The sequence below is a fragment of the Alosa pseudoharengus genome, unplaced genomic scaffold, assembly GCF_046254945.1.
Source record: "Alosa pseudoharengus isolate Yale_2024_CS ecotype anadromous, Long Island Sound unplaced genomic scaffold, YU_APseudo_1.1 YU_APseudo_1.1_scf_23, whole genome shotgun sequence".
Classification (NCBI taxonomy): domain Eukaryota; kingdom Metazoa; phylum Chordata; class Actinopteri; order Clupeiformes; family Clupeidae; genus Alosa; species Alosa pseudoharengus.
In genome coordinates, this window is record NW_027468685.1 from 22,533,728 (window position 1) to 22,545,341 (window position 11,614).

The 11,614-nt window shown below is 44.9% G+C and overlaps 1 protein-coding gene across 3 annotated transcripts in view; it reads left to right on the top strand.

Annotated features, from left to right (window-relative positions):
• The window catches only part of epha10 (EPH receptor A10), an 89,219-nt gene extending 83,985 nt beyond the window's left edge, over window positions 1–5,234 (top strand). Inside the window, exons 12-15 of one of the 3 annotated variants that reach the window (XM_076301003.1) lie at window positions 1,727–1,879; window positions 4,187–4,377; window positions 4,733–4,903; window positions 5,120–5,234. In XM_076301003.1, the coding sequence (XP_076157118.1) occupies window positions 1,727–1,879; window positions 4,187–4,377; window positions 4,733–4,903; window positions 5,120–5,234 (630 nt within the window). Of the gene's footprint in view, window positions 1–1,726; window positions 1,880–4,186; window positions 4,393–4,732; window positions 4,904–5,119 lie in introns of all 3 variants that reach the window. The other 2 variants (XM_076301005.1, XM_076301004.1) reach the window with 2 other exon arrangements.
• The last annotated feature ends 6,380 nt before the right edge of the window (window positions 5,235–11,614 follow it).

The window sequence follows — 11,614 nt, forward strand, 5'->3', positions numbered from 1 at the left end:
TATTGCATTCACTAATACACGAACGCCTAGACACCTTATGTTTGGTATTATTTTTATTATTGCTTAATCTTAATTAATTATAAATTGGAACTTTGTTGTCCGTCTTTTGTTGCGGTCAGTAAACGCGCTGGCCGTAACTCTATGTAGTATAATAAGGAGCCATAAACTATTATACATAGCACTTAGGTACATAATGTTTATGCAGTGGAGATGAGAATGAAATAAAATAACAAATGAATGAAAAGGTGATACAAAACAAGATAAAAAAAAAAACACCTTAAAAATCCTTGAGAAAATGTCCTTGTTGCCTATGTGAACAGATGTGGAATAGGTTTTCTAGTTTGGACCAGTTATTGTGTTGTGAGTTCTGCATGCCAGTACACCCTTCATTCCATTTTGTCAAAAGAAGCCGGAGCCAAGGAGGGCTTTTCTTTTTCATCATATTAAAGCCTTTCTGTCTGTCACTCAGTGTGTGTGTGTGTGTGTGTGTGTGTTTGAGTGTGGGTTTCACATCTGTCATGCGTTTCTCATCACAATGGCAGGTTGTCTCATGTAGTGTCCAGGTCTGTTCAGCCCAGTCATGTTGACATGAGAGAAATATAAAAGCTGAAATGTGTGGATGTGAATGTTCTTACTGTGTGGAGTCTGAACAAAGCAACATGATATTCAGAATAATGTTATACAACATACAGAATCTGTCTTGTCTCTGAGACTGAATTCTGTAATAAAGTTGATTATGTATTCTAAATTCAATTCAGTTCCATTCCAATGATTTTGATTGGCATATCCATCTGTGTACTGTACAGTAGCACTACCAAAGCAGTGTGCTACTGATATTGATTGAAAGGGGGGAGGATTCTTTATGTTGAGACTCCAATGCAGTAAATGTGATGCAAGTTCTCACCTAGACTGTCTTGGCTTCGCAAGAACATCAAAACAATAAGATGTTAAGAAAGTTATAAAAAAATCACTCTTTCACCTTTCTCACAAACATGTCTCCAGCCTACCTCCCACTCAGACCTGGCAACAGCCACTCTCTCACCCACACCCACACACACACACACATGTGCTTGTGTGTGTATGTGCACGCGTACACACACACCTCAGACCTAGCAGTGAAGAGGGCAGTGTGAAATGCAATCTTACACCAAACTGTCTTCATGTTATGCTAGCAGGCACAGCTTGATGGTGTGAAACCCGTGTAAGATCCTTACATTTGTGTCTGTGTGTGTGTGTGTGTGTGTGTGTGTGTGTGTGTGTGTGTATAAGTGTGTGTGTGTGTGTGTGTGTTAGTGTGACATTAGCCACTCCCTCAATCCTCCTCTTCTCACACGCTTACTTCAGTGTCACCTCCTCTGCTCTCCCTAGCTCTTTCTCTCTCATCTTTTTCTTCGCTGATCGTGTATGATGGCTCAGTGGAATTTTGTGTAATGTAATATTGACCCAAATGGCAGAATTGCATTAAAAAGCTCTCTCTCTCTCTGTCCCTCCTTTTTGCCCATTTTTTTCACTCATCTTCCACATCTTACTGTCCTCCCCCTGTTCTCTTTCTCCATGCTCCTCTCACTTTCACCATCTCTCTTCTATCTTTTCTCTACTTTACCCTTTTCGCTCCTTTTCTGTCTGAACACTTCTTGTCTCTTTCTATTTTATCTCTCTTTTCTTTCTCTCTGTTTGATCTCTCTTTTCTTTCTCCCTGGTTCCTTCCTCTCCTCCTCTCTCTCAGCATGGTGGTAAGAGTGTGGTGCTGTGGAGTGCTCCTGAGGCCATCCAGTACCACCGCTACAGCTCGGCCTCAGACGTGTGGAGCTTTGGCATCGTCATGTGGGAGGTCATGTCCTTCGGGGAGCGACCCTACTGGGACATGGGCAATGAGGATGTAAGTATATCTTCTTCTCCTCTCTCTCTCTCTCTCTCTCTCTCTCTCTCTCTCTTTCTTCCTCTGCCTCTCTCTCAAATTCCGATTCAAATCTAGATGAGCTTCAGAAGTCTTACAAAGAGCATTTGTGTTCCCAATCCCTCTCTTGAGATTCAACAAAGAGATTTGCTGGCAGACAGGAAGAAGAAATATTGCGTAGACTTAGACTATCGCAGAAGTTTGTGTGTCTCTGTGTGTCTGTCATTGTGGGTGTGCATGCTCATGCGTCGGGTCGTGTCCTTTGGAGAGAGCTCTATTGCCCTCTCTCTCTGTCTTTCTCTCTCTGTCTTTCTCTCTCTGTCTTTCTCTCTCTCTCTCTTTACTCTCTGTCTGTCCCTTTAGCTCTCTCTGCCACTCTCGTCTCTCTTGTACTCCCGCTCCCTTGCCCTCTCTCTTCATCTCTGTCCATCTTCTGTCAATCTTCTTTCTCCCTCTCTGTTCCTGTATTTATTTATTTCGTTCTTTTTTTTTTTAAGAAGCCGAGTTGAGACAGAGCTTCTTTTTTCCTTCTTCTTTTTTTTCTTTCCGACGCTTTGGAGACAAGTGTGTGTGACGGCTTTTGAAGTTTCTGTCTTCAGCCTCTGTGACCAATTAGTGTGTGTGTGCTCTTTGTGCACCCGGCTCCCATCTGTGTGGTGCTCGACTAGAAGGAGCAGAGCTCATGCCACGGACGCCCACCAGGCCGGAGGATCCCTGCGATGTTTATCCCAAAACTTAGCCATCGCTGTTTGTGTTTGTGTGTGTGTGTGTGTGTGTGTGTGTGTGTGTGTGTGTGTATGTGCACCAGTCGAGGAGATTGTCCCCTAAATGGGATTATTCCCTAAAGTCCAGAAAAAGGGATTTTATTTTTAGTGTTTTTTTTAAAGCAAGTGCTACTGTATCAACTCCCCCTCCAAATAACACACACACACACACACACACACACACGAACTGTGCTTCAACTCAAAAGCCAAACAATTTAATATGCTCCTAATAGTTTCAGTGGGGGAGAAAAAGAAGGCTAAATCTCCTGAAATGTATGTTTTTGAAAAGGCGATCAGAGACAGATCATGGCAGTCCTGTCCCCTAAGTGTCGATAAAAGTGTCTAAAAGTAGATTAACTGGGCAGCATATGGTTGCCACATCCTTTATGCCATCCCAGTTATCTGCAACTCTTCTGCCATCTACATTCAGGCTAAAATAGTACACAACAACACTTTAATGTGGGCCTTTGATTGTAGTGAGACAGACTCCACAAAGTAAAGCCATGATTATCATTTAAAGCACGCATATGGATTCTTGGCTGGATGGAGCTGTTAAAATTCACATACATACTCGCTTGTTTTCGGCGACTTTTCCATATCTTTTTTATCATATAAAATCACAGCAGTCTTTGTCAAAGGTCAGCATTGCTAAATGCCTCAGGCGGGTGGCATTTTTAAGCGTGAGCAATTTTTGTTTACGCACTCTGTCTATCTGTGGCCTGACACTGCCGCCTTATCTGCCTCTCTCTAATGGAATCAAATATTATCTGATTAGATGTTTGGCTTTTCACTGTGTGTGTGTCTGTGTGTGTGTGTGTGTCTGTGCGTCTCTGAATGTGTTTATGTATTTGAGACAAAGAAACAAGTATGCGCGGCTTGTTTGTTGTTGTAGTTTTTAATGTGAGATTTCCTCGTATTAGGATTAGCACTTGCACACATTTCCACGGGGAATAAAAAGGACACAATTGCCCAAATCCCCTGTGAGGGAAAGCACATGCTAAGCAGATGATCTCATAAATGCTGCATGCCCCCTGTGTGCGTGAGTCTCTCTAAGTTGTTATTTTAGTTTAGTCCGAGGGGGCCTCTAATGTAGCACTCTGCCATTGTGATCTGTTCATTGTGTACAAGCAGAACTGCTGCAGATAAACACATTGGCTTTGTTGCACAGATAGCTACCGGTGAATTGAATTTCTGTCTAAAGATAAGTTCACCAACAGTGCTGTTTGGCCTGTAGCGCCAGCAAGAGATAGTGAATGGAGAATGGAGAAATAAATCTAAAAATAAGATAAGGTTTTCATTTGGGTCCGCTCATGTTCTTGCTCACTGTTCACTCACTACTGTTCAAATCCCCTGATGGTTCTATTAATATTATGGGGTGTGATATAATAAGTGTTTAATTATGCAAAATGAAGCTTCAGAAAGTATGCTTTGTATTAAAACAATAGTGGATTTTCTGTGTAAGTTTGTGAGGATTATTAGTGAATTGCCTAATGATCTTCATCCCATCCCTTTCCTTCCTCTCCAGGTGATTAAGGCCATCGAGGACGGCTTCCGGCTGCCGGCGCCGGTGAACTGCCCGACGCCGCTGCACCAGCTGATGCTGGACTGCTGGCAGAAGGAGCGCAGCGAGCGACCCAGCTTCAGCCAGATCCACAGCGCCCTCAGCAAGAGCATCCGCACGCCCGACGCCATCGGCTCCTCCACGCTGGCACGCAGGTACGCTACCGTACAGCGCCGCGCCACATCACACTGGAGGAGACGGATGTGATGATGCACAGCTGTGTGAGGGAAAACAAGAACTGATTGGGAAAATGAAACAGCTCATTAATATCTGACAGCTTGGTTTCAAACAGTCTGCTCTTATGGCTACGTACATGTTATACTCTCGTATGTGTAGTCTGCACACACACACACACACACAGCATTTTTAACGCACATGCTCCTGTATAGTTGGATATACTTTGTTGTTATGGGGCAATGATTTTGAAATATTATGATTTTATAAATATTGACATTTTTTGGAGCCTACTAGAATATGTGATTTATCCCTTGCGCTTTATGTCTCTGTCAGGACCCTGAGCTCGTCCATCTCTCTGGCGGAGAGAAGCTGCACGCTGCCCTCCTTCCCCTCCTTCAGCTCGGTGGGGGAGTGGCTGGAGGCTGTGGATATGGGCCGCTACAAGGACAACTTCACCGCCGCCGGATACTGCTACCTGGAGTCTGTGGCCCGCATGACCGTCCAGTGAGTCTCTCTCACTCTTTCTCTCTCTCTGAGTGTGTGTTTGTGTGCACGTTAATGTTGTGAATGCATTAGTGTATATGGATTCATTATGACAAGGATTTATTGCTCATAGATTGTGCTGTCCTAATTAACACATTTTATACTCTCTCTCTCTCTGTCTGTGTGTGTGTGTCTGTGTGTGTGTGTGTGTGTGTGTGTGGTTGTTCGTGCCCACAGGGATGTGTTAAGTCTGGGCATCACCTCCCTGGAGCACCAGAAACAGATCCTGTCGGCCATCCAGTCTCTGAGGGCTCAGGTCATCCAAATGCACGGCCGCGGCGTGCAGGTCTAACCCACACGCTCACGCACACACACACACAACACACGCCCATTACTAAACACACGAGAAAACAACATGCACCACACACTCAAAGACACACACACCGATGGGCCTGAACTGAACAGGGTGGGGGTTCGGATGTCTAACAGAAGCCCAGCAGAAGAAACGCCAGATGTGTCTGTTCCCCTGGGAACTAGAGTGTGAAGTCCCCCATACGCCAGGAGCCACCGCTCAGAGATGTGGACCACTAGACGGGTTTGGAGGGTGTGGGGCTGGGGGTGGGGGCTGGAGGTGGAGGTAGATGAGGTGTTGGACCAGCAGAGGCACCGCAGTACCGCGAGCACTCCTCTCCCTCATTCTCTCTTTTCCTTGATGTTTTACCCCTTACCTTCCTTTTCCCCCTTCTATCATTGGTTGTACACTTGCACCTAGGCGCGACTCTTCCTTGTCCGTCATGTGACCCACGCACACCCTCCTCTCTGATTGGTCAGAGAGTGTGTGACCTCACGGCACTGAACCCGATCTGCACTCCTGTTCTTTGCCTGCTGGGGGGAGGGGGACGGGGGATTAGTGATTGGTTGACCAGCTCTGTCTGCTTTATAAACTGGACTCCGATTGGAGGAATAGACTGCATCAACCCATAGCAGCATCGACCCACCCTTGAACTGATCTGGAGACAGCAGCTAAACATCCGCCTTGGAACCGAATCTGCTCTAGTGCTAGTGTCCTCACCCTCACTGACCCACGAACAGGTGCCAAAAACACCCCAAGGATCACCTCTTTTACACACCCTGACCTCTACCGACGGTTGACCCTGAAGGGTAGATATACTGTTCAATCAATCAATCAGTCAATCAATGCAAGAGGCTGGGCTACAGTGCTGCGCTTTCAGGAGAAAAAGACAGCAGAATTTAGGAATACAAAATGTCTGAACATTATAGTGACTGTTGAATAATATATACCCAAAAGGCATCTCCGTGTTCTTGTCCACTGACCTGTCCACAAAGAGTGTGTCACTTTTTTTGTTATACACTAAGAGCTTTTCCTTTTCTGTTTTCTGTGAACTATCCTCTCTTTTGTTGACTGCTACACCTCCTCCCCGCCATCCTTGGCTCTCTCTCTATCAAAGTGGCCAGTGTTGGTCAAGGTGAAGAGATCCGGAGGGCTTCTGTTTATCCCCCTCCCCACTCGCTTTGGGGATGTTGCACTGTAAAGAGGGAAGGGGCGTGTCCAAAAGTGATCATATATATCATATTTACTCAAATATTTATTTATTTGTTTACAAAAATGTTGTTTGTTTGGTTGTTCCTCTCTTTCTTTTTTTTTGTTGTGATGAAAAATGAATGAAATGATGCTTTGTTGGTTTGGACATTTGATTTAAATAAGAAAAGAGAAATAAGTATAAAAAAAAAGAAGAAATTAAGCATTTGGTCACAATGCTGGCTTTGAGCTCATATATCGCCATGGCAACCTGAGCACTTTTTAATTTTTGCTGAGGTTGATGAGTTTTGTTTTCTGCACTTTGTCAAAGTGTCTACATTTTAAAGGGACATCAGGCAATGTTTTTGTGTTAATTAATCATCTTCGTAAGTCGGTATATGGTTAAATGATTCATTACAGGGCAAATGAAGACTCTCTCGCCCGCCCCTATTGCCTGTAGGAAGAATCTCCCGCTTGCAAGTTTGGTGTATCCTACCCGCGACCTTCAGTCTCACAAAGTCTCAGACATCGCGAGAAGCAGGATCAGTTTACGGCAAACATCCCCAGCATAGAGGCTAAGAAAACCTGGTTAGCGATTGTTGCAAACGTGTGTATAATGGCAAAGCCGGCGAAGAAGCAGCGAAAACCCTTGACAGAAGATGCAAAGAAAAGGAAAAGAGCTTCAGACCGAGCGAGGGCTCGCACACGTATCGACACATACAGACGCTAGGGGGAGCTTCGTAGAGAAAAAAGCACTCAGGCTTGCCTGGTGTCCCTTTAATTTCTTTAGTATTAATAGTGGTTATATTGATTATTTCATGTGCTGACCTTACGTTTCAAAAATGAACAGATTTATACACACACACACACACACACACAATATACACACATAAGCGCAAACACACCAATTTTTTTTTCTTCTGTGTTTCTTCTGATTGTCTTAGCAGACACACTGGATTGGAGAGCTCCATTTTGTGGAGATTATCTTTTGTGTGTGTGTGTGTGTGTGTGTGTGTGTACGTACGTCTGTATGTCTGCACATCTGCGTGTGAGGAAAACTCCACACTAGTTTGAATGTGTTAGTATTTTTGAATGGGAGCGTTTGCAGATTTGGATTGTACAGGCCTCATCACTTGTAGGCTCCTTTCTCCCCTCACTCTTTTTCTGTATTATGACTTCTTCGTCAGAGGCGGCCAGACAGACAGACAGACAGATGTACGTTTCCCAGAGTGAGATAAGATGGCTCCTTTGAGGAACAGATTACGCTCCCCACTTTTTAATTTCACATCAGAGACCTCAACAGCGTTGCATCAAACACTCGACTCGTGACGTGATGGACTTGACAACGTGGCCCAGGCGGCTTAGCGTCTGCCTCGTACGGGCTGAGTCATCCTCTATTTAGTTTTTGTCATCACCGACAATGTCTGAAGCTTCAGCTGGAGACACATAAGAATCTTGGCTTAAGAAACACCACACAACCGCAGCACTGATAGAGGAGTTTTATCCAAATGAGGCGATAGTTATTTTTCGGGATCATATATCCATATCCCCAACACACCATTAGTTACAGCAAGCTGAAATGACATTGGTTATTTTAACTTTTTGAATATCTGATGAATGGCATGGAAAAGTAACTCAACTTCCCTTTCAGCGACATTTTGTCCTCTTCTCATCTTTGTCTCTGTATTTATACGCGGTCATAGCTTCAGACGGACTCCGAGCTTATCACAAATGCCTAAGCTGCGCTCTCACACTCTCCCGCAGAAAAACCATCCAGACACACGACCCCCCTCACAGATGACACATGGTGCTGGAAGTAATTCTCATTGGGCTGATTGTTACTGAATGAGTTGCTCCATTCGTACCTCTCCTCCTTCTGATCCATGTGTTTAATACTGTAAATATGTATTTGAAAATGCAATCTATTTTTATAATTTGTTTGGAAGAAACTATGTGTCAAGTAACATGCTCACTGTGGAGTTTTAGCGTTGAGTTTTGTGGGTTGAAGACGAGGACATAAGGAGGACTGGAAATGACGGTGGCTTTTGGAGTAAAACAAAAAAAAAATCCTTTTTTATTTTTGGTTCTTTTTGGACGTTATTATTTTTCCCGTTTACTGTTTTGTTTTTTTGATGATTTTTACCTGTTAGAGGAAACAGATGGTTGTTGCAATATCGAAAAAAAAATGTGTTATTAAAAAATTCTGATGATAAAAAAAGTCTGCACATTTCTTGCTGGTCTTTCTCTCTCTCTCTCGCTCTCTCTGAGGGGGGCTTTCATTGTAACTTATCTTGTCTTGGTCCCTGCTGTTCCGGCAGTACTTTTAGAATTATTATGAAAGTCCCCTTTCAATTCTTCTTTTGGAGTATGTGGTAAGTATCGTTTCATTCAGGCAAGTCTCAGACGTAAAACTTTCAATCAAAAGTGGATTGTTCAAATCAATTCTGCTCTTTCGTTTTAATCACGTCTCGACTCTCACTCTACCCATCTCCATTTCACTCTCACTTAACCACGAGCAGATAAATCTCTTCTCACCCGGAAGATTTACCAGAGTGCTAAAAAGCACTTGCTTAGCTGGGTGGGAGTGTGTGTGCATGCAGTCACATGCCTGATTGTGTATGTGTGTTGTGTGCGTGTGTGTGTGTGTGAGAGAAAGAGAGAGAGAGAAAGGTTGCAGTGTTCTCTCAGAAGAACAGGCAGGCAGAAATTCATCTTTTCATATTGTGCTTTTATTACAGCGCAAAGAGGAGCGGGGAGGTAATGAGTTTTATCGCGCGCTTGTTGCTTTACCGCTGCCAAGGAGCTGCCTGCCCCGTAACTGAAAGGCAGTGAAGAAGAGAGCGAGCAAACAAGAGAGAGGGAGGCCCCCCCACCCCTGTAAATCACACCGAGGGTGGCATTTTAAGAACAGAAAAATCATTATTTACACACTCGTTTAATCTTTGTGTACGGCGAAGGCAGTGCTGCCAGGGGCCTGAGAGCCATGGCTACAGACCTGGACACTGAAACTCCCCCCAAAGCCAAGCAGGTCCCCACCAGCACCTCACAAACACTCATTACAAGCCCATAAACAATACTTGTCGGAATGTTTTGGCTCCTAGAAGAGAGGAGGGTGAAGAATACAGATGGAGAAGAAAGTAAATGGAAGGTTCTGAGTGTGTGTGTGTGTTGAATAGTCAAGGAGAGAGAGGGGGGTGGGTTTCAGAGGAAGAAAGTGAGCGGCAAAAGGGGGGGGGGAATAGAAGGGCCGGGTTAGACGAAAGTAAACACACAAGTGACTCCCCAGCAATGAGATGGTAAGGGACTTCTTTGTCCTCTTTCTCTGAAGATGAAAGGCTGGCCTACAGAGAGGGAGAAAGATAGAGGGAGAGAGAGGAGGAGAAGGACACTCGTCCACCCACAGCTAAGCTGGTGTGAAGGAGAGAGAAACTTGAGGCTGAAAGTTCTCTCTCTCCTCGCTCTCCAGCAGACTAAACGCCAGCCAGCGGTCAAATCGGCTTTGAGGAATTAATCCGCTGTTGTAAGTGTGAACAAACAAAGCGTGTGTGTGTGTGTGTGTGTCAGTGTGTGGGTGCCTCTGCTGAACTGTTCGACCACTTAAGGTGGGAACAAAGGGAATACACAAACACTGCACTAAAGCAGTTGACACTCTAAGCTTTGTAGAAGCACAGACAGTGTAAGGCAAAGGGATTGAGTTAGGGCTAAATACAGTATAAAGAAACGTTTTATTTTGATATCTGTGGTTTCAAACTCTCTTAAGTTCATATTTGACACCATCCTCTTTTTTACTCTCACATCTTCACACACACACAAACTGCAGGATGGTGTGTGGAGTGGAGTGGTTAGCGGAAGTGTCCTCTGGGACCACAGAGAGTTGAGGTAGAGTTCCACCTTCCTGCTGAATTATTCCTGGCCCTCTTCACTACAGTTTCCCAGAGGTACTAGAGGTGTGTGTGTGTGTGTGTGTGTGTGTGTGTGTGTGTGTGTGTGTGTGTGTAAGAAAGTAAGACGGCAAGTAAGGTGTGTGTGAGTGTATGAGTGAGAAAGTAAAATCCTTCGGTATGTGTGTGAAATATTGTAGAGAGTGTGTGCAGGAGAAGGTGAAGGAGAAGACAGCAAGGAGTGTGTACGAGGTAGTCACAGAGAGAGGGAGATATGTAGAGATGTATTTTTAATATTCTCCTCAGCCCCGGCCCAGAACCAGCAGGGAGATCAGAGATTTCACCATGGCCCAGCACAGCTTTACCTATCCATGACCCATCCCTTCACCACTCCTCCTCCTCATCCCTCTCTGTCTCCCTTTCTATCCCTCGCTCCCCCCTCCACCCCCCGACCCTGGGAGCGCTCCACTGAGACGTGCTTAGGAGGGCCAATGGTTCAGTGGAGCAGCGGAGGAACTCGCCCGCGCATGGCTGCAGTGAGCCCTGATTAAACTCCCCGTGACCGCCAATCCAGGAGACTGGGATCTCTCTCTCTCTCTCTCTCTCTTTCTCTCTCACTCTTTCTTCTAGTCTCTCTTTCTTCCTCAATTCCTCATCCACTTCCCCTCTCTCTCCTCTTTTTGGTGTCTCATTCTCCCTCAAGCTCTCTCTCATTCTGTCTTTCTCTCAAATTCTCCCCTGTCCCTTCCTACAAGCTCTCTCTCTCTCTCAATCTTTCTTTCCAACTTTTCCCTCAATTCCTCTCTCTCTCCCTCCATCTCTGCCCTTATGCCAATCCCCTCCTCTTTAGCTGGTGACCACCTTGCCTCTCACTACCATTCCCCCTTTTTTTACTTCTTCATTTCCATCTTATCCTCTCTTGCCCTCCCCTCCCACTGCCTCACTGCCCCCTTCCTCTCCTCTCACTCTCTCCTCTCTCTCCTCTCCCTCTCTCCTCTCCTCTCCCTCCCTCTCTGATCCTTCTCCTCCCGGGTGACAGCTGATAAGTGACACCTTTGTGGCCTGCTACAGAAGGCAGCTGCAGCTGAAGATGGGTTCTTTCAGTTCACAGGCTTCCACTTCCATTACATTACACTAAGGCTGCCTACCCAACACAACTTTATAACCACCAACAAGCTATCAGCGTCAGCATTCAGAAACTAGATTTACTGATGAATGCTGAAGTTTGCTGTTGTTTAAGTTAGCTATTGGATTACATTATAGTTAACTATCTGATATGTCATGTTAATAGTTAATATAAAAAATAAAGAA